At 50.0% G+C, this 24,410-nt stretch overlaps 2 protein-coding genes across 4 annotated transcripts in view; one reads left to right on the top strand and one right to left on the bottom strand.

Annotated features, from left to right (window-relative positions):
* The first annotated feature begins 3,433 nt into the window (after nucleotides 1-3,433).
* Nucleotides 3,434-21,429, top strand: NLRC3 (NLR family CARD domain containing 3). Of its 2 annotated transcripts, none has more exons than XM_079759702.1 (17): nucleotides 3,434-3,626; nucleotides 3,779-5,528; nucleotides 6,519-6,605; nucleotides 7,886-7,969; nucleotides 8,431-8,514; nucleotides 10,616-10,699; nucleotides 12,589-12,672; nucleotides 13,319-13,402; nucleotides 14,089-14,172; nucleotides 14,690-14,773; nucleotides 15,350-15,433; nucleotides 15,947-16,030; nucleotides 18,073-18,156; nucleotides 18,613-18,696; nucleotides 19,675-19,758; nucleotides 20,707-20,790; nucleotides 21,098-21,429. In XM_079759702.1, exons 1-17 carry the CDS (start codon nucleotides 3,449-3,451, stop codon nucleotides 21,186-21,188), a joined length of 3,198 nt encoding a protein of 1,065 aa, XP_079615828.1. In that variant the 5' UTR covers nucleotides 3,434-3,448; the 3' UTR covers nucleotides 21,189-21,429. The 2 variants fall into 2 exon arrangements, with proteins under 2 accessions (XP_079615828.1, XP_079615827.1); XM_079759701.1 differs by having other exon boundaries at nucleotides 10,556-10,699.
* A 1,941-nt stretch (nucleotides 21,430-23,370) lies between these two features.
* Nucleotides 23,371-24,410, bottom strand: part of CLUAP1 (clusterin associated protein 1) — a 42,287-nt gene continuing 41,247 nt past the window's right edge. Inside the window, exon 13 of one of the 2 annotated variants that reach the window (XM_079799154.1) lies at nucleotides 23,371-24,154. In XM_079799154.1, the coding sequence (XP_079655280.1) occupies nucleotides 23,946-24,154 (209 nt within the window). In that variant the 3' untranslated portion in view covers nucleotides 23,371-23,945. The remainder of the gene's footprint in view (nucleotides 24,155-24,410) is intronic. The other variant, XM_079799150.1, reaches the window with a different exon arrangement.

The raw sequence follows: 24,410 nt of genomic DNA, 5'->3' as shown, positions 1-24,410 counted from the left end.
AAGAGAACCACACCAAGACACATCATAATTAAAATGCCAAGGGCACAAGACAAAGAGAGAATCTTAAAAGCAGCAAGAGAAAAGCAGTTAGTTACCTACAAGAGAGTGCCCATATGACTGTCAGCTGATTTCTCAACAGAAACTATGCAGGCCAGATGGGAGTGGCAAGAAATATTCAAAGTGATGAATAACAAGAACCTACAACCAAGATTACTTTACCCAGTAAAGCTATCATTTAGAATTGAAGGTCAGATAAAGAACTTCACAGACAAGAAAAGCTAAAGGAGTTCATCATCACCAAACCAGTATTATATTAAATGCTGAAGGGTATTCTTTAAGAAGAGAAAGAAGAAAAAAAAAGGTAAAGATAAGAAATATGAACAACAAAGTGGCAACAAATACATATCTATCAACAATTGAGTCTAAAAAATCAAACAAATAAAAAATCTGATGAACAGAATAAACTGGTGAATGGAATAGAATGAGGGGCATGGAAATGGAACAGACTCATGATTCTCAGAGGGAAGGGGGTGTGTGAGGGTGCCGGAAGAGATTAAAGATCTTATATGCATTTATGCATTACCTATGGACACAGATGGTGAGGGCCTGAGGCACAGTGGGAACCGGGTGGAGAGGAGCTATGGGGGGAAAGAAGAGAGACCTCTGTAATAATCTCAACATAAAGGTTAATTTTTTAAAAAAAAGGAAATAAGAAAGAAATGAAAACATTTCACTTCAAAAGATCAACTAAACACAAAAAAAATGGTAATGCAAGAAATGATGGGGGTTAAGCTATAAAGCATAAATAAACAAATAGCACAATAACAGAAATGTCTCTCCTTACCAGTAGTTACTTTATTTTTATTTTTTTCTTTATTGATTAAGGTATTACATATGTGTCCTTATCCCCTCATTGCCCCCCTCCCACTCATGCCCTCACCCCGCCTGGTGTCTGTGTCCATTGGTTAGGCTTATATGTATGCATACAAGTCTTTTGGTTGATTTCTCCTCCTTACCCCCGCCCTCCCCTACCTTCCCTCTGAGGTTTGATGGTCTGATCGATGCTTCTCTGTCTCTGGATCTGTTTTTGTTCATCAGTTTATGTTGTTCATTATATTCCACAAATGAGTGAGATCGTGTGATATTTATCTTTCTCTGACTGGCTTATTTCGCTTAGCATAATGCTCTCTAGTTCCATCCATGCAGTTGCAAATGGTAAGAATTCCTTCTACCAGTAGTTACTTTACATGTAAATAAATTAAACTCTCTAATCAAAAGACAGGAATTGGCAGAATGGATACAAACACATGATCCAATGATATGCTGTCTACAAGAGACTCACTTGAGATCCAAAGACACAAATAGGTTGAAAGTAAAAGGATGGGAAAAGATATTCTATGAAAAGAGTAACCAAAAGAGAGCAGGGGTGACTACACTGACATCAGACAAAATAGATTCTAAATCAAAAGAGTTTACAAGTGTTTATAAGAGCCCTAGCTGGTTTGGCTCAGTGGATAGAGTGTTAGCCCTCAGCCTGAAGGGTCCCAGGTTTGATTCTGGTCAAGGCTCAATTCCTGCCCTACATGCGGAGGGCAACCAATTAATGTGGCAATATTTAGATAAGAAAAAAATGTAGTTTTACTAGAGGATCTAAAGAAAGCCCTCAACAATACCCACATTAACGTGACTTCAATCAAAATCTCATCTGTCTTTTTCCCCCTTTAGTTTTGACATTTAGAAGAATAAAAGAGTGAGAACAGCCGGAAGGACTCAGAAGTATGAGTGGCCTAGCCCTGGCCTATTTCTAATGTTCCCAGATTAGTGCATCTACCTCAAAGTCGTTACACTCACCTCTCCAACACCACTACGAACCAAATGGCTGGGAAATGCTATTTTACTTGTTGCTAAACTTTGCTTAGCATTTCCCAGGTGAAAAGGTTCATCCTGAGTTGAAATGCCTGGAACCCCAATGCAAATTCAAGGTTGGGGAGTGCGTTGGGGTCTTGGGGCTGTAGGCAACAAATCCTCCTTTTAAGTGAATAACATGGAGACCCAGGGAACACAGGGCTGGAAGGCATAGTTGGACCTGGTTTAATGAGCTGCCACACCCAAAGCAGTAGGTGTGGCTTCCGCCCAGCCCTGAGTCCTGTTTTCTCTTCTAGACCCATGGAGGAGGGATGGCCACCCCCCACCCCCTGAGTTCCTAAGGCCCTGCTGGAGGAGCTGCCGTGGGTGGGCTATGGGCTGGACATCCTGCCCGCTACAGGTGAGAAGAGGGGTGAGATGGAGGTGGCTCTGGGTCCTCAAGTATCTACCTTAGCTGAGGGAGGGATACACGGGGGGGTTGGGGGGGGAGGGGGGAGCGATACACAGAGGAAAAGGAATGTGAGTGGGTGGGACTCAGACATGGTTTGCCTCTTAGCACCTCTGCGTCACTATCCCCAGCAGAAACAGTGCTGCCTGTGGGTCAGGAGCTCCTGCTCTTCTGGGAGACCCCAGGAAACAGAGTAAGACACGTAGCTATACAACTGCTCTGAGAACCAACTTTCCCTTCTCTTTAGACTCCTCCATTTATTCTTTGTTTCTTTTTTAATCACTAGACTTTCGTTATTAGGGCAGTTTTAGGTTTACAGACAAATTGAGAGAAAAATTAAGTACAGAGATTTCCATATGCCCCCTGCCCCCTACATGCACCCTCCCCCACTGTGGACATCCCCACCAGAGCGACACTTTTGTTACGACGGATGAACCTATGCTGACACGTCATTATCACCCCGAGTCCATAGGTTACATTAGGGTTCACTCTTGGTGCTGTGCGTTCCATGCACTTGGACACATGTATAATGACATGAACCCACCACTGTAGTATGTCACACAGTAGATTCGCTGCCCTAAAAATTCTCTGTGCTCCACCGATTCGTCCCTCCCTCCTCACCCAAGCCCCTGGCAACCATTGATCTTTTCACTGTTTCCATAGTTTTGCCTTTCCCAGAATAGCACAGAGTTGAAGTCATACAGCATGTAGCCTTTCATTCTTCCCTTCTTGTGAGTGGACCTACTCATAACCGCACTGCCATTTCCAGGTACAAATGACACCCCAGCACAGAGGGCTCAGGAAGCCTGCCCAGGGTCACACAACCAGTAAGTGGCAGAGCTCACGCTCAAGCTTGGGCCTGGGCTCTTATCCATTTGGTGCCCTGCATCTGATCAATGCTTGTGGCATTAGGAACTTTTCTCAGCATCCAGGAACAACCAGCCCCCCAACCTCTTCCTCGAGGTCAGACTGTGGGCCACTAGCTGGGAAAGGAGAAAGGGGGGGGGTCCCCAAAGGGTGAATCCCCACACTTCCTTGGAGGCTCCTTACCTGTCCCAGGCCACTGGGCAGGGAGATAGCAGGCAGCAGGTTCAGGCGTTCTCTTCACAGCTCCTGGCAGCGATCCTGGACTCCATGAGAAAGCAGGAGATGCGGATGGGCGGGGAGGCTGGCCAGGGCCATGGTGCTGGCTCCCCGGCCGAGCAGGTGAAAGCCCTCATGGACCTGCTGGCCGGGAAAGGCTGTCAGGGCTCCCAGGCCCCACCGACCCCTGACAGGACACCCGACTCTCCACGGGGGCCTCATGGCAACGGTAGGCAGATGGAGGGGTGTCCCCAAGCCTTTTCCCCCTCCTCTCCTTTCATCCCCCCGATTCTACCTCCTGCCCCTGCCTTTCACCTGCCTCCTCGCTTTCCTTCTTTATACTTGCCCTCCCCAACCCTCCCCTCTGAACTTCATCCACAGACTCGCGGATACAGAGACACCAAGAGGCCCTTCTGAGCAGGGCAGGAGGCAGCCTGGAGCTGGGTGGTCCCTCACCCAGGCTCACCAACCTCCTGCTAGTGGAGGGCCTGATGGACTTGCAGCTGAGGGAACACGACTTCACCCAGGTGGAGGCCACACGTGGGGCCTGGCGCTCGGCCAGGACCATCGCCCTGAACAGGCTCTTCCTGCCTCTGTCGCGGGTGTCCATCCCGCCCCGCATCTCCATCACCATTGGGGTGGCTGGGGTGGGCAAGACCACCCTGGTGAGGCACTTTGTCTGCCTCTGGGCCCGGGGGCAGGTTGGCAAGGACTTCTCCCTGGTGCTGCCTCTGACGTTCCGGGACCTCAACACCCACGAAAAGCTGTCCGCGGACAGACTCGTTCGCTCCATCTTTCCGCACGTCGGGGAGTCCGGCCTGGAAGCGGCAGCCCTGGCCAAAGTGCTCCTTATCCTGGACGGCCTGGATGAGTGTAAGACGCCGCTGGACTTCTCCAACACCGCGGCCTGCACTGACCCCAAGAAAGAGATACAGGTGGACCACCTGATCACCAACATCATCCGGGGCAACCTCTTCCCGGAAGTTTCTGTCTGGGTCACCTCCCGTCCCAGCGCAGCTGGCCAGATCCCTGGAGGCCTGGTGGACCGGATGACTGAGATCCGGGGCTTCAATGAAGAGGAGATCAAAGTGTGTCTGGAGCAGATGTTCCCTGAGGACCAGGTCCTCTTGGACTGGGTCCTGAGCCAGGTTCGGGCCCACAGGGCCCTGTACCTGATGTGCACCATCCCAGCCTTCTGCCGGCTGGCGGGGTTAGCGCTGGGCCACTTGTGCCGCCATAGGCAGGGGCCCCAGGACACAGAGCTGTGGCCTCCAAGGACCCTGTGCGAGCTCTACTCTTGGTACTTCCGGATGGCCCTCAGCGGGGAGGGGCAGGAGAAGGGCAAGGCGAGCCCTCGGATTGAGCAGCTGGCCCACAGTGGCCGCAAGATGGCGGGGACGCTGGGCCGGCTGGCCTTCCATGGGCTGGTCAAGAAGAAGTACGTGTTCTATGAGCCGGACCTGAAGGCGTTTGGTGTGGACCTTGCTCTGCTGCAGAGCACTGTGTGCAGCTACTTCCTGCAGCGCGAGGAGACCCTGGCCTCCTCGGCAGCCTACTGCTTCACCCACTTGTCTCTGCAGGAGTTCCTGGGGGCTGCGTACTACTGCAGCGCGTCCAAGAGGGCCATCTTCGACCTCTTCATGGAGGGCGGTGTGTCCTGGCCCCGGCTGGGCTTCCTCACGCATTTCAGGAGTGCGGCCCAGCGGGCCATGCAGGCTGAGGACGGACGGCTGGATGTGTTCCTTCGCTTCCTCTCCGGCCTCTTATCTCCAAGGGTCAATGACCTCTTGGCGGGCTCCCTGTTGGCCCCGGGCGAGCAGCAGGGCTCCCGGGTGCAGGTGGCCCGGCTCCTGCAGGGCTGCCTGCAGCCCAACACGGTAGTCTGTGCCCGGGCAGTCAACGTGCTGCACTGCTTGCATGAGCTGCAGCACACAGAGCTGGCCCGCAGCGTGGAGGAGGCCATGGAGAGCGGGGGCCTGGCCAGGCTGACCGGCCCCCCGCACCGAGCTGCCCTGGCCTACCTTCTGCAGGTGTCAGATGCCTGCGCCCAGGAGGCCAACCTGTCCCTGAGCCTCAGTCAGGGTGTCCTCCAGAGCCTGTTGCCCCAGCTGCTCTACTGCCGGAGTCTGAGGTGGGCACCAGGGTGGTGTGTGCAGGGGTGTTGGCAGAGGAGAGAGGAGAGGACCTGGGAAGTACTTCCCCTCCACCAGCAGCCTCTGCATCCGGGTTAGCGGGCTGCTGTAACAAAGGCCCACAGACTGGGTGGCTTAACGCAATAGACACGTATTCTCTCTCAGTTCTGGAGGCGGAGTCCAAATTCAAGGTGTTGGCAGGGCTGTGCTCCCTCTGACACCTTCAGGGGAGGATCCTTCCTGCCTCTCTAGCTTGAGGTGTTGCTGGCAACCCGTGGCTTATAAATACATCACTCCAGTCTCCGCCTTTGTGGTCCCATGGCTACCTTCTCCGTGCCTCTGTCTTCACATAGGGCTTTCCTCGCTTGTAAGGACATCAGTCGTATGGGATGACAGGCCCACCTCACTCCAGTATGACCTCATCTTATCTAATTACGTCTGCCACAACCCTGTTTCCAAATCGGGTCACACTCTTGAGCCCCTGGGGGGTTAGAATGCCAACAACGTATCTTTTGGGGAGACACTATTCGGCCCATAACACCCTGTGAACCATCCCAGTGCTGACAGAAGCCACACCCACACTCTCCACTCTCAGCCCATCTTCTGTCCACTGCTCCGGACCTTAATCGGGGCTGAGGGAAGGGCACCAGGGCCAGGGCCATTCAGGACCTGAGAGCAGCTTCCATGTCCTCAGAAGGAGGAGAACCAGCAGCAAGCATCTCCCAGATGCACACGGATAGAAACCGCAGGGCTCATGCCCCTGAGCCTCCCAGTTCACCTGTGTAGGGAAACTGTGAGCAGGGTGGGTGTGCTGTCCTAGATCTCTGGGCCGTATGGTGGGAGCTACATTGGAATGGAGAGAGGGAGGGGATCCAAGCCTGGGTGTCTGAGCTTAGTGCCCCCTCTTGCCTTCCTGTGCCAGCCAGGGACTGCAGCCACCCTGCCTATGGGAGGTGGTATCACTCACTATTGCTGTTCCTCCCAACCAGGCTGGACACCAACCAGTTCCAGGACCCCGTGATGGAGCTGCTGGGCAGTGTGCTGAGTGGAAAGGACTGTCGCATTCAGAGAATCAGGTAACGCTGACCCAGGAGACTCCGCCCAGGGCACCTACCTGTCACTCTGGGTCTGAGGGCTCCTTTCCCATCCTCCTTTCTGCTCAACTAGCTGGTGGTACTTTCAAAGAGAGGTGTCTGGAGCATGCAGCAGCTTGTTTCAACCCATTCCAGAAAGTTCCAGGGGCTCAGGTACTCATCTGTAAGAAGAGAGGAAGGATATGGTGAGGAGCAGAGGCTATTTCTCCAAACAATATATGTACCGACATGGCACCAGGCCCAATTTTCTCACAGTTTGCCCTGATTGTCCTGACATGCCAAGGTTGTGGGTTCAATCCACAGTCAGGGCACATACAAGAATCAACCAATGAATGCATAAACAATTGGAACAACCAATCTCTCTCTCTCTCTCTCTCTCTCTCTCTCTCTCTCTCTCTCTCTCTCTCTCTCTCCTTCTTCTCTTTCTTACAAATCAATAAAAAAGATTTTTAAATTTAAACATTGCATCTTTAATGTAATTAGATTAAAGTTTACATGCTGACCGAAGGACAGATCTATGTGTTTATAAAATCTCTCCTGTAATAATTTCCAAGTTTGAGTAACACCCTTGTTGGTACTTGAAATGATTCCATGACCTAAGGGCAGCTTTCAGAGAATTAGGGAGGTGGGTTTGGAGAACAGGACCCAAGAATAATTTTTTATTCTCACACAAGGCTTTGGGTTCTGGAATAACCTATATCTGAGAATATAAAAATGTGGAATGAATCAGGAGCAAAACAATTATTGAGGACTGTGGTTAGAGTAGTAGGCTCCATGTGATCTTGTACAGACACCTCTGTGCCTAAGGAGGGTAAAATCAGTTCATCAGAGCTGTGAGTGCTTGAAATTGGCCGTGGTGGGAGTATTTACACTATGGAAATTGGCCAGTTACAAATCAGGGTTGTTGTATTTTGGTTTTTCCTGAGAGCCAGTTTTCTAGCACACCACTGCCTGGGGTCCATGTGGTCGATTTCTGTAACTGCCTGCCCTCATTCCTGTGCTATGTAGAAGTTGTTGTGCTGAATTCTGACCAAACTTCCCTGGGACCCTTTGCCAGTGTGCAGGTCTGTCTGCCTAATCTAGTCCTACCTTGCTTCGCTCAGAGGCTTTTGTGGGCCTGGCATTCTGTTCCTGGCATTCTGTGCTCACCTGATCTCTGCCTCTGTCCTGGCCCTAACGATGCTGGTGAGGCTGAGGGGTTTGGATCATGAGCTGATATTTATAGACTTACCATAACCACTCCTCTCCCTCTCCTTGGGCAGCTTGGCTGAGAACCAGATCAGTAACAAAGGGGCCAAAGCTCTGGCCAGATCCCTCCTTGTCAACAGAAGTCTGACTTCTCTAGAGTAAGTACAACACCAAAGGCCAGTCTTTCACCATAGGGACAGGGAGCACTTGTGAGACATGTTGTGAAGTCCCCTTGACCACTCTCTCCCATGGGTGGATTGGAAGAATAGCTGAGCAAACAATGTCACAGTTCCTGCTCAGCTATTCAGACTCGCCCAGGAAGCACCAGAATTTCAGGCCTGAACTTGGAGTTATCATTCTCCTCTCCGTCCTTGGCTCAAGTCCACTAGTGCATCGGATCCTATTTTCTTCTTCCCATCACACGGGGCCCCTTCAGAAACTCCTTCCTTGTTTGCCTACATAAAAATCTCTGTCCCACTCGCACCAAACATGAAATCCTAAACCCTGATACATTCTGTTCAAGAAGCATAGATTTAAAGGTCAGTGTAACTTCTGCTCCTCCTTCCCTCCCTGGGCACTGGATGAAAGAGAATGGTTGTTTCTCTCTTCCTTCCTCCAGCCTCCGCTGTAACTCTATTGGACCTCAAGGGGCCAAGGCGTTGGCAGATGCTCTGAAGATTAACCGCACCCTGGCCTCTCTGAGGTACGTGTCACCTGCTTCCCCCTGAAAACCTTCCCTTCAGGTGCCACCCATGGAGTAGGAGGTGACTCAAAATGTGGGCATCAGACACCAGCTCCCACCCAGAGGATACCACAGGATCTTGTATCCTAAGCAAGTTTCCAAGTTCCAGCTCCTCCCTGGTTATTGTGCTTGTGATTACGGCCTAAACAAGGAATAGAGAAGAAGGGTAGAGGTATGTAGAGGTGGAGGAGCAAAATAATCTATGAGGAAAACCTCTCGTCCTCCATTGAATGAGAAAGTCCCAAGACCATGGTGTCAGAATGTTCCCCTGAGATGTTTTCCAAGACATTAAAACCCCATCTTCCAGAAGATTCTTCTAGTTTGGTGTGGTTTGCTGTGCTCCTTTTAGGAGCTAGTGGTTGTATCCATCCTAAGTTGAATATGTACCACCATTTTGTTTTGTTTTTATGTATTTATTTATTTGTTTGTTTGTTTATGCTTCAGTTACATATTCTAAAATTAAAAATTATAGGACTTGATTTTATCCTAGAAATTCATTGCTTCTGAGTTGGTGCATCACAATATGGCTTACTTTCTATAAGAACGTCTTTCCTAGGGACCAATTTCAGTGTATTATGGTCTGTGTAAACACCTTGTATAGTAGATGTTCTGAGTAACAATTCCACATCGGAAACTTTTTTGTTGCTGTTAATCTTCACCTGAGGATATTTTTTCTCATTGCTTTTCAGAGAGAGCAGAAGGGAGGGAGGGAGGAAGGGAGAGAAACATCCATGTGAGTGAGACCCATCAGCCAGTTGCCTCCTGCATGTGCCCCAACTCGGGACAGGGAGTTAACCTGTAACCCAGGTACATGCCCTTGACCCAGAATCAAACCAGCACCCCTTTGGAGTGCAGCCTGATGCAACCACTTAGCAACAACATTTATTAGCTTAATGAAGATAGCATTTTGGTGGGTGTCTGAGTTGATTCAGCTACTCTTGTTTTGACCATGGCTAATCCATGTTCTTTTCACCAGGCAACTTGATGTCTCTTCTATTTTCTCTAGAAGAGAAGCTTCATTTTCTTTACTTTTGAGTTCTTCATTTATCTTTATTCTGGCTGCGTGGTCGCCTGACCCATGTCTCTCCTCACCATGGCAGCTACCTCTCCCTGTTTTCATTTTCTTATATTGAGGTGAAATTCCCACAAAATTCACCATTTTGAAGTGTGCAGTTCAATGGCACATAATACATTCACAATTATGCAACTGTCACCTCTATCTAGTTCTAAAATGTTTTCAGCACCCTAAAAGAAGACCCTGTGCCCATTAGCAGTCACTTCCCATTCTCCCCTCCCTTCAACAACCACCAATCTGCTTTCTGCTCAATGCATTTGCCTATTCTGGATATTTCATATACATGGAAGCATACGATAAGACCTTTTATGTCTGTCTTCTTTCACCTAACATGTTTTCAAGGTTCATCCACATTTTAGCATGTATCAGTAGTTCATTCCATTTTATGGCTAAATAATATTCATCAGTTAATGGACATTTGGGTTGTTTTCAGCCGTTGGCAATGTAAATAATGGTGTTGTACACATTTGTGTACAGTATTTGAATAACTGTTTTTAATTCTTTTGGGTAGATGCCTTGGAGTAGAATTTTCTGGTCACATGGTAACTCTATGTTTAACCTTTTGAGGAACCACCAATCTGTTTTCTACAATGGCCACATCATCTTACATTCCCACCCGCAGTGGATGAGGGTTCCGATTTCTGTACATCCTCGCCAACACTTGGGTGCTATGACTTTTAGCTGTAACTGGGGTTATGGATGACCTCGCTATTGTTATCCAGATACCATGGGCACCTTGTCCCCAGTCAGCAGGCCAGTGCTTAGAGACCCAGAGGGAAACCTACGTCCAGAGCAGCAGAGGGAAAGGCCAATTGTTCCCCAGTTCCTGTGTGGTGTGCATTGAGGGCATATAGTGGTTAAAGCCCCTGTCACTGAGCTTTGCTGCTGCCCTCCCTTGAGCTTTGGTGACACTGTGGTGGGATTCAGGCCACCATTGGGTGCCCTTGTGTGCTCCATTGGTGACGCGCCTCTTCCTTGCCTCCACAGCCTCCAGAGTAACAGGATCAGGGATGATGGTGCCAAGTTCATGGCTGAGGCTTTGGCAGCCAACCGGACCCTCTCCGTGATGCAGTGAGTGGACATGCTGGCCATCGGAAAGTCTCCTTTGTACTCTCTCATCTTCTCCTCCAAGAACCTCTCTGCCTGTGTTTTTTTATTTTAATATATTTTATTGATTTTTTACAGAGAGGAAGAGAGAGGGAGAGAGAGTTAGAAACATCGATGAGAGAGAAACATCGATCAGCTGCCTCTTGCACACCCCCTACTGGGGATGTGCCCGCAACCAAGGTACATGCCCTTGACCGGAATCGAACCTGGGACCCTTGAGTCCGCAGGCCGACGCTCTATCCACTGAGCCAAACCGGTTTTGGCTCTCTGCCTGTATTTTGCAATGAGGGATGGATGGGCAAGGTCCCGAGCTTTCTGGCCTGTCTGGATGGCCCCTGGAAAACTTGATGTCCATTGCTTTTCCAGAGAAGGAGGTGCTGGGCAAAAAATCAAAAATAAAACCTCCTGCCAATCCAGAAAACCCTCTCCACAAATGTGAGGAAGAACAAAACAGCTTTATTATTTGAATAAACACTCAACTAGACTGTAATGTACATCATAGGCAATCTGCTGATGAGATTGCAAAGACAGAAATAAATCACACCCTTTTCCATAGCCAACAGATACAACCCATTACACACATATTTCCAAGATAAACAACTTGTCCTCAAGTAAGAGAACAGGACAGCAGTGTTTGTCACATACAGTTTATCCTAAATTAGCCTGGTAGTTGGGACAGCCATCTGTGTTTGTTAACTGCCTTTAGCCAAAGGAAAGTTAAAACTTTATATCTTCATGACAAGAAGGCTCTTACAACTTGGGGCCTGTGCTATCTTCTTTGATGTATACATTTCAAAGAGATGACTCCAAGGCCCTTACAAAAGACATTCCAAAGCTGTAAATCTGGCAAGAAGTTTTTATTTAGCTTTTTAAGAGATTTACATACTTCTCGCCCTGGCTGGTGTTGGTCAGTGGTTAGAGCGTCGGCCCACACACCAAAGGGTCACAGGTTGGATTCCTGGTCAAGGGCACGTGCCTGGGTTGTCCCTGGTCAAGGCACGTGCGGGAGGCAACCAGTTGATGTGTCTCTCTCACATCAATGTCTCTCTCTTTCTCTCTCTCTCTCTCTCTCTCTCTCTCTCTCTCTCTCTCTCTCCTTCCCTCCCTCCCTCCTTTCCACTCTCTTTGAAAAGTAATGGGAAAAATATCCTCTGATGAGGATTAACAAAACAACAACAACAACAAAAAGATTTACATATTTCTCAGAGGGACAGGGAAAGGATTTACAATTACAACAAGAAAAGGGAGGGAGTTGTCTCTTTACCTTTTGGAACCAGGGGAAATTCTCTTTTTAGATTGCATTTAGCCTCACACAGAAAAGGCCCTGCCCTTCTGCCCTTCTGGGATGAGCACAGGGGTTCTCCTGTAACACCCCCTCCTCCAGGTTTAATAAGAGAGGAAGCAGCTTTTGGAGAAGAGGAACCTGAGTGGAGGAAGGTCTGCCCCAGGGAAGACTGTGTGGCTGGGAGGAAGGCTGCTGGTTGGTCTACATGGAAGTAGACTGTGGAGGGTTGAGAGGGTTGGATAGGCAGGGGGTCGGTGGTAATTGTCCGTGGAAGTCCCCATAGGAGGTTGCTGGATATTATCAGTGTCTACTGGTCACTGCTTTCCAGTTTCTGACAAAGGAGGGCCTGGCTGCCCTTGCCTCTTCATCTCCACATAATGTCAGTCTCCTGGCACCACTTTGGCAATAATCGGCAGACCTTTCCTGGAGACCCCTCCCCCCATGCTGTGATACACGGAGCGGGCGCTCAGCACTCCGTTGTCTCCGGCCTCTCACCTTGAATCAGAGTATTCTTGGCCTGGAATGGCTGTGACCAGCTTTGCTAAAGGACCCCTCTCCTCTCTCACAGCCTGCAGAAGAACACCATCGGGCCCATGGGAGCCCAGCACATGGCAGATGCCCTGAAGCAGAACAGGAGTCTGAAGGAGCTCATGTGAGAAATGCAGAAAGGCCAAATTGGTATCCTCAGTGTCTAACACAATGCCCAACATATCATACATATTTGTGAGCATGGGGATGGATGGATGAATGCATGGATGGATGGATGGATGGATGGATGGATGGATGGATGGATGGATGGATGGATGGACGGACGGACGGACGGACTGGTATTTGAGTGGATGGATGGGTGGGTGGATGAATGGATAAGTGTATGAGTAGATGGATGAATAAATGTATAGGTGCAGAATAACTGGCTTTGGACCCCAAAGCAATGGACCAGGAGAATGGAGATCCAGATTCACAGGACTGAGTGAGCCACAACTGTTTCAGGCTCACATTTACTGCCTTCTCGGCTAGCAGAAGAAAATAGCATTTCCTAGCCACCTTCACATAACATATCACAAATACCTCTCATTAAAGAGTTAGTCTTGCCTCCTGGCCCCTACTCCTCTGCCAGGGAGCCAAGGACTTTGCTACCTTCATCTCTTACAGGAAGCAGGAGGTCACTTACAGAGGTCACTGGCCAACCAGCCTCAAGCAGGAGAGACTGTGTACTGGCACCCTTGAGACAACAGAGACAGCCCTACCCTGCCCAGCTGTTCCAGGAGGCCAGCTCACCAGTGTCTCATCTCTTACAGGTTCTCCAGTAATAGCATTGGCGATGGAGGTGCCAAGGCCCTGGCTGAGGCCCTGAAGGTGAACCAGGGCCTGGAGAGTCTGGAGTGAGTCTGCCTGACCACCCTCCAGGGGTGGCTGTGGGCAGAGGGTAACTCCCTTCCCCCCTGGCCCCCCTCAAGTTTCCTATCCAGTAGGTGGGTGGGTCCTGGAAGGAGGGCTATCAGTCAGGGCCACTTCCCTGCCAGAACCCAACCAACCCCCAACCCTGGGCATACGATGATCTCAGAGTCTCTCCCTCCATGCCTACCCGACCTGTTTCATCCTACCACACCAGCTCCATTTCCCTGGACAGTAGGGGTTGGTGTTTTCAGGGGGACAACAAGCACTGAAATCCCTTTAGCAGTTAGTGCAGGTAGCTAAAGGGTCAGCAGCAGTGGCCTTGGTGGGGAGTGGGGGAGCTTGGCACTGCTCCCACACTGGGGAGACTCAACCGTGGGGGGGCTGCAGACACAGCGCATGCCCCCTCTCTAAGGCCATTTGGAGCCACCCAAACCAAAGCAGAGTCAAACTCTGGGGCTGGTTGTGCTATACCCACCTGCCCTGACCTAGCAGGGGCTGGACTGTGGGGGATGAGAGAGGAAAGAGGGATGATGAAAAACACACAATGTGGCATGGCACCTGCCTCAGGTGTCCCCCAGCTCCCTGTCGAGCTTAGTGTTTCAGCTGGACTGATGGCTCCCTCCGAGTCCTGAGACAGCCACACCAAATGTGCCCTCTCTTCTGTCTTCAGCCTGCAGAGCAATTCCATCAGCGACACCGGAGTGGCAGCGCTGATGGGGGCCCTCTGCGCCAACCGAACCCTCCTCAGCCTCAAGTAAGTCCCAGCCTCCCTCTCCAACCAGGTATCCCTTGGGTCAGGGGGTCCAAAGGGACTCGGGCACTTGGAAGGAAAGGCTGGAGCTGGGAAGTCCACATTACCCCTGTGACGACCTATGGTTGGGCGGCTTGGTTCTGGAGCTGGCATCCTGCACTTTACCTTGCTCTTGGGAGGGCAGGGCAGCTGGGGCCCTCAGCTGGCCAGGTCTGCTGCTCCCTGCCCATATACACATCCCTTAGGCACCTAAGCACCCATGCCTGCCCCTCGCCGCTCTGAGGTCCCACTGTCGTATCCTCTTCCTCCTAGACTGTCCTCCTGGTAGGTCCTAAAGGGAGACACTTGGCTGCCTAGCCACCAGAACCTGGGCTCACTGGGGGCACACACCACGTGATCGCTCAGGAAGTCCAGGTCCCACATGAGGTTTCTCTGGTTCTAAAAGCCTGAACACCTGGGCTTGTCTCCCCCAGAAGCCTCATCTGCCTGGTCAGCAGCTCAGGGTCTTCTCTTTCTTCAGCCTTCGAGAAAATTCCATCAGCTCAGAGGGAGCCCAGGACCTGGCTCGAGCTCTCTGCACCAACAGCACCCTGAAGAACCTGGAGTACGTGAGGGGGTGGGGAGAAGGGCTGTGCTTTCTAAGGCTCCTTTATGCCAGGGCCTCACCTATGCAAAGCCCAGAGACTGATGGGCCAGGCCCTGGTCACTCCTGCCATTATCAAAGGCTGAAGAAGGACCTGGCTGGGAGGAGGTAGCCAGGAGACCTGGCCCCTGGTGGCGACTCTGACACAAGTCCCCCACTGTCATGTCATAAATTACATGAGGATGAAGTAGTGGCGACTCTCTGCCTGCTCCCCGGCCCTCAGCCCTTTGCTATGGACGAGCATGTGGAAGGGGCACATGGTGGGGGCAGCGCAGTACAGGGATCAGGAGTGAGTCCTCTGCCACCTCCTGGTGGGCGACCTGCCATGGAACCTCACTGAGCTGAGCTTGGGCACACTCCCCCTGGGGTGTCAGACTTGTTACAACAGTCCAGGTGCTCCATAGCGTGAGCTAGGCTATCCTAGTGGGCCGATGCAGTCCTTGGGTTGGAGGAGGGTGGTCTGGACTCCCTGGGGAGCAAGGACAGGGGACGCCATGGTCAGCTTCTGCTCACTTGCCCCTGTTCCTCTCCTTCCAGCCTGACAGCCAACCTCCTCCATGACCAGGGTGCCCAGGCCATCGCAATGGCAGTGAGAGAAAACCACACCCTCATGTCCCTTCAGTGAGTCCTCAGGGCCCCCACCTACCTCACCCCCTGCCCAGAGCTGCAGGGCTCCCCCAAACCAGGTGATGCAGGAGACCAAGTCCAGCTCTGGGCATGTCCCACGTGGTCTCTGGGGCCTCCAGCAGGCTGCAGGTGGTCACTCGCAGGGCCACCAGCCCTGCCCCCTGCTCTGCTTCCTGAGGTTGATCCACGGAGAGACCAATGGGGTGGGAGGTGGGTAACCACAGCTGTGCCTCTGTGCCACGTGCTTTATGCAGGGACCATCTGGAGTCTTTATTTGAGCCTGTCCCTGTACCCACCCCTAACCAGAGAGCAAACGTTGACTCCTTGGGACTAAGGCTGAGGAGGGTTGCAGGAGCTCTGCCCATCAGTGGTCCCTCTAGAACACACCCCGCAGGGACTCCATCCCCTGGTGTCAGATTCTCCTGGGAGAAGCCCCCTCTTTCTGGAGCCCAGGACCTCCTGGACTCTGCTTTGGGCCACGTAGTCACGTGGTCCGTGTCTGCCTAGCCTGCAGTGGAACTTCATCCAGGCCGGCGCGGCCAAGGCCCTGGGACAAGCACTACAGTTCAACAAGAGCCTGATCAGCCTCGAGTAAGTGGGGACTCCACGGGGGCAGGGGCATCTGAAACCTCAGTGCCCACCAAGCGCAGGCTCATGCCCTCAGCACACAGCCACCTCTGTCCTAAGGCCAGAAGGCATGTTTCCATCCTCATCTGCTTTACAAACTACATAACAGCTTTACTGAGGTATATAATCCACTGGTTTCCACTACATTCACAGTTGTGCAACTACCACCACAACTAAAGTTAGAAATCAGATCCATCCGTGGCCACTCCCCCTTCTGCCCTATTCCGGGCAACCACTAATTTATTATCTCTATGGATTTACCTATTCTTGACATTTCTCTAAGTGAAATGATACAATATGTGGTCTTTCGTGACTGGCAACTTTCATTTAATATGTTTTCAAGGTTCAGCCACATTGTGGCATGTGTCAGTACTTCATTCCTTCTCATGGCTGAATAGTGTTCCACTGTCTGGATAAGACTTTCATCTGTTGTTGGACATTTGGGTTGTTTCCACTTTTTTAAAAAATATTTTTACCGATTTCAGAGAGAGGAAGGGAGAGGGAGAGAGAGATTGAAACATCAATGATGAGAGAGAAAATCATTGATTGGCTGCCTCCTGCACGCCCCCTGCTGGGGATTGAGCCTGAAACCCAGGCATGTGCCCTTGACTGGAATGGAACCCGGGGCCCTTCAGTCTGCAGGCTGACACTCTATCCATTGAGCCAAGCCGGATAGGGCTTGTTTCCACTTTTTGGTTATTAGGAATAATGCTGCTGTGAACATCCATGTACATGTTTCTGTGTATGCTTTCAGTCCTCTTGTGTATACACCTGGGAATGGAATTGCTGGGTCTAATGGTAACCTTTTGAGTTTCATCTCCTTTTGACGCTGACTACTTCTCTCTCAGCTTCCAGGACATCCCATCTCTGGCTAGTTCTGTTTGACTCTGACATACTTGTGTTCCTCAGGGTTCTATCCCAGGCCACCTTCCCTTGAAGGTGCGATCTCTCTTCTGGAAGCTCTCCTCCTCTCCCAGGCTTTGAAGTCCTTATGGCCCCACAGCTATATCCCAGACCTCTCTCCTGAGCTCCAAACCCGTGTGTCTACTCCCCATTCCGCACCTCCCTGTGGGTGTCTCAATGGTACTTCAGATTGCCTGAATGATCCCCCCCCCCCACAAGCCTGCTTCTTGGTCCCCCATCTTATGCCTAGAACCAGCCAACCAACTGTGAAAAGTAGAAATATCATCCTTGCTCTTTTCCAAGTCCTACTGCTTCATTTCCAAGTCCTGTTGATTCTCTTCCCAGTGTCCCACCCCCATGGCCACTGTCCAGGCACCGGCGTCACTCACCTGCACCACTGCAGCAGCCTCCACCTCCAGTCCATCCACGACTAGCCAGGATCTTTTCAAAATGCAGATCTGTCCCTGTCCTGGTGAGATGTTTCACTGGCTGCCCAGGGCCTGCTGAGTGAAGTCCAACCTTTAGCACGGCTTCTAGGCCCCCGAACATCTGCTTCCTTAACGTTTCCTCAGCCTCATTTCACTCTCGAGAGACTTGACTCAATGTCTTTGGGTTCTTTAGACATGCTAGGCCCCCTCCCCATCTCTTATCCTTTGGGTTTTGCTTTAGACCTATTTCTCTGGGCAGCCTCCGGGACCACACTGCAGCCTGCTCTTAGCCTATAGTGACTGCTCATTTAATCATGTCTCCTCACCTGAGTTCCAAAAAGGTGGAATTGGCCTTGCTAGTGCACAATATACACTCAAACTCTGTTAAGTTATTACTGCAAGCTAGCAAGAATGGCCTGGGGCCAGAGGGCTTTCAGAGTTCTAGTTGTCTTCGAAAAGCACACCTTTTGTCTTATGCATTTGCTGACAATGCTTCCATGTGCCCCTTTTTTGTTTGCTTCTGATGGTCCAGACCCCAGGTCCCTCTGCAAGTTAATTAGGAGGCCATGGGGTGACCATGGAGTATAGTGCACGATGTGTGTGGCCTGAATTAGACATTACCAAGCTCAGCAGGTCATGCTAGAGAGCTGGCCCAGGCTCACTCTTTGTGCTCAGTTTACAGGAGAACGCCATCGGGGACGAAGGCGCCTGTGCAGTGGCCAGTGCGCTGAAGGCAAACACAGCCCTCACTGCTCTCTAGTAAGTCCTGACGCGCGTGACAGCCCAGGATGCCAGCCCTCCACCATCCTTTCATATGAAAAACCATTCTTGTTTCCCAGTCTAGGAAGCTGTGTTTGATTTTCCTAATATTGGCAACCAGGCAGGAAAAGGGATGCCCAGCGCATTCTTGCTCCTGCAGTTACAAGATTTAGGGGTACAGGCAGTGTTCTCCTCCAAACTTTCCAGGAGACTACCTCTATTTCCTATATCCATAGTATCTAGATATGTCCCAAGCACAAACAGTGTAGGTAGAATATGCAGTATCCTTTGGACAGATCACAGCTAATTTTCAGTGCTATTTTGTCACTTTCAACCCTAAGTCAAGGGTGGTGAAAATAAAGGGTGACTGTGAATGGTAGCTGGGCCCAGGGCAGGTATGAGGGCTGGAGAGCCCAGCCTGTCTGGCCTGACTACGTTGACAGCATCTCCTCTTAGTCTCCAGGTGGCCTCCATTGGTGCACCGGGGGCTCAGGCACTGGGGGAGGCCCTGGCTGTGAACAGAACCTTGGAGATTCTCGAGTAAGTATTCCAGCCTCCGGCTAAAGTCTCTTGCCCAAAGAAACCAAACTGTTGATTCAAATGAATAGATATGGAGGAGGAAAAAAAATCAATTTATAAGAAATTCACAAAGCAATTAAGTATCAAGCAGGCCCCAGCTTCCCCATTCCTACTTCCCCCCTTTTCCCTGGGAGTCACTACTGTTGGACTTCCTTTTCTTGAGTACCTGCTTTTCTTGGTCTTGCCCGGGCTGAACATGTCCCAAGATCTTGTTTAGGGGTTCCTGGGGTGGTCTGTGTCCACTGATCTTGGTCTTTAAGATCCAGGAGTTTGCGGCCTCAAGCTCTGTGGGGCTTTCAGGCATGTCCAGGTCACCCCTGCTCCCGTGGTTCTGTGATGCTGAGCACATAGGGACTGCTGCATGGAGTGTTGCCTCTCCTGTCTCGGCCCAGCTCTTCCTTTGGAATGTAAAAGGAGAATGAAGGCACCAACAAACCACCCAGGTTGGGCTCGCTCACCCCTCCTGTGTGTCCTGCTTGCTCCCCAAAGCCAAACTCCATTTTGGCTTGAGCGTAAGGAAGGAGCAACCTAACACCCCATGGTTGCTGAGTCCACACTGCCTCTAACCAGTAGCCCATACTCATCTGAAGAAATATCATTTTCACCTCTCAGCTATCACTGTGCCTTACATTTCCTGTCTTTTCTTTCTTTATTTTTAAACCCTCACCCAAGGATATCTCCCCCCCGCCCCCATTGATTTTTAGAAAGTGGAAGGGAGTGGGAAAAGGGAGAGAGGTGAGAGAGAGGGAGAAACATTGATATGAGAGAGACACATCGATTGGTTGCCTCCCACATGTGCCCCAGCTGGGGCCCAGATGAACCTGCAACCCAGGTATGCGCCCTTGATGGGGAATCAAACCTACAACCCTTCAGTGCACAGGCCAACGCTCTAACCACTGAGCACACTGGCCAGGGCCATTGCCTGTCTTTTTTTTACAGCTTAAGAGGAAACGCCATTGGGGTGGCTGGAGCCAAAGCCCTGGCAAATGCTCTGAAGGTCAACTCGAGCCTCCGAAGACTCAAGTGAGTGGTTGTCGAGCCCTATCTGCACCCCCAGAGCAGAGGACTTCTATGCTGGAACCTCCCCAGGGGATTAGATGCTCTTGATTTTCTCTGTAGCTGCTTCCCTCTGAATAGAAATAGTTCAGACTGTTCTGGTTACTATCCTATCTAGTAAAGAGGGAATATGCTAATTGACCCTCATGCCATCGCAAAGATGGCAGCGCCCACAGCCAATAAGGAGGGAATATGCTAATTGACTTTCCCACCCTCAAAGATGGCAGCACCCACAGCCAATAAGGAGGGAATATGCTAATTGACTTCCCTGCCCTCAAAGATGGTGGCGCCCAGTCCCCTCAGCCCCACCGGGGCGGCAGGCGCAGCAAGGCTGGGTCCACCCCCAGGCAGGCCCGGCCACTCCATGTGCCTGCCTCCAGAGCCCCCCAGTCCCCTCAGCCCCCCAGCCGCCCAGGGCTAGCCAGAGGCGCAGGCAAGCCTCAGATGTCGGCTGCCCAGCCGCCCAGGCCTGGCCGAGGCTTGCACTGCCAGCAGAGGTGTGATGGGGTGTCGCCTTCCCCTGATCACCGGTTCGCCTCCTGCCCCTGGGGGCTCCCAGACTGTGAGAGGGGGCAGGCTGGGCTGAGGGACACCCCCCTCCAGTGCATGAATTTTCATACACCGGGCCTCTAGTAGTCTATATTATGGATGAGTTTGTTCATTTTGCCTAGCATAGGTCAGAGGTAAATCACTTAACATCAGCATTTTTGGTCTTATAATCTCCATGGCACTAAGATGGTACAACCTGGCTCCTCATAAACTCGTCTCAGGATTAAACGCCCACCTTGCTGTTGCTATGGCACCTGTGGACAAATCAGTTCCAGAACTATCCCACAAGATAATGCAGTGTTGCTTTCAGAGGTGTGTTCTGCCCTGACTGGCTCACTCTGGTGTCTCCATATTTTCTCTACCTAGTCTTCAAGAGAATTCCTTGGGGATGGATGGGATGATATGCATTGCCACGGCACTGTCTGGGAACCACGGGATCCAGCATATCAAGTGAGTGGGGTTCGGCAGACTCTGCCCTTTCCTGACATTCTCACCCTTAGAACTGCTCCCAGGTCAGGCCCTACCTTCTGCCTGACTTTCGGAGCCAGTGGACTCCCAGGCCCCTCAGCAGCTCTGGGGAAAAACTCAATATAAAAGAAAGCCACTCAGAGCCTTGTCCATGGGAGAGATCCTGGAAGCACCAGGGTTTCACCCAGAGTTCTGCATCTTATGTAGTGACCTTCTGCTCTTTACTAAAGAGAAACTGTCGCCTCTCGTCCTTCCGCCAATTTCTCAATTTGTCCTACTCTTTCTCTAGTCTCCAGGGGAACCACATTGGGGAATCAGGTGCCAGAATGATCTCAGAAACTATCAAGACAAACGCTCCCTCGTGCACTGTTGAAATGTGAGCAAAGCAAGTTCCTGGTGGACCGGGCAGGAGGATGGGCAGAGCTGCAGCTGGAAGCCTTCAAACAAAAAGACCATTTTCCAGGGTGGTTTCCTATTTCCTGGGAATGATGCTGACCTGCCCGAGCTGGTATACTGCAGAGGCAGGAAAGGAGCTGCCAAAGGAGGTGGCGAGCACCTCTTCTGGCCCAGGGTCAGTCCAGGCAGGGGTGAGATGGACTCTCTGGTCTGGGACAGAGGAAAGGGTCTTCCACTGAGGGACCCAGGACTTACACCTTAAAGCTCAGCAAGTAAGAAGCTGGCCTTGAGGTCCTCATGTGCCCCCAACTTTTTAAAAATTACTACTTTTCCACTCGTCTGGTTAAAAATCACCCCCTCCCTCTGAGACGAGCTGACATATTCCAGTGAACTGAGTATCAATTTGGCATTGACAGAGAGGACCTCCCTTTTCTCAAGAAGGAAGTTTTAGGGGTATGACCCTTAGAGATATATGGGAAAATGTGGGATTTTTAAAAAGAGAAATAAAGGTTTTTTTTATAGAATTCTGGAGACGGGGGGGGGGGGGGGGGGAACTTTCCCAAAGTTTTTGCCGTTTTTTAAATCCATCACAAAATCTCTTACAGGCATGGATTATGTCTGGCATATGTTATTTGGAGTCTGGCACACTAGTTATCAATTGCATGTTCAATAATGTTATTCTTAATAATAATGTTATTATTGGGCTTCCAATAATTATTACTCTGACTACAACTTCCCTCTGAAGGCAAGGCAAGCTCAGTTTCCATGTGGCATAGATTCCCTCAGATGTCTGTGCTGAAAGGGAAAAGATCCTAAATGGACACCATAGCTCTCATCAATTAAATAACCAAGGGAAATGCTTACAAAGATTATAAAGTAATTATTGTTTTACAATTTGGACAGGAAGCACTGTTGTTCCTAATGTTTCTTTAAAAATGAATATTCAGGCAAGAAACAATGGATACTAAAACCTGGATGAAAGCCAATTGAGGAAGAAGATATTCACATAGTCTCAAAACATCACCCCACAAAGGGTATCTAAAAGGTACCTTACAGAATTTTACAAAGGTTGCCTTAACTAAGTGATTAAACTTAATGTCACCAATAATGGGACAAATGGGTATCAGGGGCCCTGATGTGATGCACTGAGAAGGACATATCGCTGATGTAGTATTTTTGCCAAAAAGGTTTACCTGAATCTAATCACGAATGAATAATCTGACAAAATCAGAATTGAGGAGCATTCTGCAAAAAAAGGAAAAAACTAGCCTGACCTCTTAAAAAATGTCAATGTCATGAAAAATCACAAAGACTTGGGACCGTTTTAAATTGAAGGAGATTCAAGAGACATAACAACTTAAGATCTCTGACTGGATCCTAGACTGGAGGGGGGGAAATCAGCCATAAAGAACATTATTTGGTAACTGGGGCCATTTGAACATGGGTCATATGTAGTATTTATTGGATTACTTTTTTAAAAAGATATTTTTGCTGGGTACTGACAGTTTTTTCTTTCAGTACTTTCAAGATGTTATATACTGTCTTTTGGTTTGCACTGTTTCTGGCTGAATTGAGAACTCATCAGAACAAAAGCTGCAGTAGCTAAATGTTGAAGCAAACTGTGCCATGCAGGAACCCGGCACCGGAGAACTTCAGGGGCCGAAGCAGTGGAGAAAGAGTGCTCTTCATGGACTTCAAGAGCAAGCCATACTGTAATTGGAAGGAAATCCCTGGCTTTCTCCAAAGTCTCTCCAGCTCCCTCTGCTGGCAACACTTAACATCTTGCTGGCTGATCAAGGAGCGATATTACAAAAAAATAGCAGTTACAACAGAGCAGGCCAAAAGGTGAATTTGGAGCTGAGGCAATAAATTGATACCAGCACAGTGGGATGTCTTGTTTTTCATTCTGGACAGTTTCTATTGCTATGTATTCACGATCAGTAATGTTTTCTTCTGCAGTGTCTGACTGCTCTTAATCTGTTTGTTTGATTTCATCTCATTTTTTTACTCTCTAGAAGTTTTGTTTGAGGCTTACTTTATATCTCCCGTGTCTGTCCTTAATATGCTCATGCTTTCCTCTACCACCTGAATACACGGAATATAGTTATAACTCTAAGGATGTTCTTTTCTACTAATTCTATCACCTATCATTTATGGGTTATTTCTTGATTTTTCTCATTATGCCTGATAAATTTTTTTACAGTGGAAAAAAAATTATATTTAGAACTAGAGGTCCGATGCACGAAATTCGTGTATGGGTAGGGTCCCTAGGCCTGGCCAGTGATCAGGGCGAACTGTGGGGCAACTGGTGGGGTGATCGGGAGGGGCCCCCCCCACTGGCACCTGCTTTGGCAGGCCTGGTGCCGCCGCCCACTTGTCAGCCCCACCCCCTGCCGCTGCTGCCAGTCACCTCCCTCAGTGAGGCAACCGGCAGGGCAATTGGGGGCTCCTGTTGGCACCTGCCTTGGCTGGCCTGGGGCCTGCAGGCTGGGGGCAGCTCCTGCATTGAGCATCTGCCCCCTGGTGGTCAGTGCGCATCATAGCAACTGGTCGTTCCACTGGTCATTCTGCCATTTGGTCGATTTACATATTAGGCTTTTATTATATAAGATTAGGGAGCTGGACTCAGTTTAGGTGATCTCCATTTTATTGGCAACATCCAAAGTCAGGAGCCAGTCAAACATATGCCTTCTTCCCTCCATCAGGCCCGATCAGGTGTTGACCTTGGCCACATCAATGTCCTAGAGCTTCTTCACAGCCTGTTTGATCTGGTACTTGCTGACATTGATGTCCACAATGAACACAAGTGTATTGTTGTCTTCTATCTTCTTCATGATTGGCTCCATAGTAAGACAGAACTTGATGACGACATAGTGGCCAAGCTTATTTCTCCTCAGGGCGCTCTTCCGAGGGTATTTGGGCTGCCTTTGGAGCCACAGTGCCTTCATGCCTGTTAATTTTTTATTGAACATCAGAAATTGGGAATTTTATCTTTCTGGATGCTGGTTTTATATTTCTGAAAATATTCTTGAGCTTTGTTCTGGTACACAATTAGTTAGAAACACTTGGATCCTTTCAAACTTGCTTTTAAGCTTTGTTAGCCAGTCAGCCATCCTTCATTCTAGGGTTACTTTGGCCCCTCTTCTGAGGAAATGCCTCAGTATTGTGGGTACTCTACCTATTGCCCAAGTCAAGAAAACAGTTTC

This window comes from Cnephaeus nilssonii (genome assembly GCF_951640355.1).
Source record: "Cnephaeus nilssonii genome assembly, chromosome: 2".
Lineage (NCBI taxonomy): Eukaryota > Metazoa > Chordata > Mammalia > Chiroptera > Vespertilionidae > Cnephaeus > Cnephaeus nilssonii.
The sequence above is the reverse complement of the archived record's forward strand: the minus strand, read 5'-3'. Positions and strand labels throughout refer to the sequence as shown.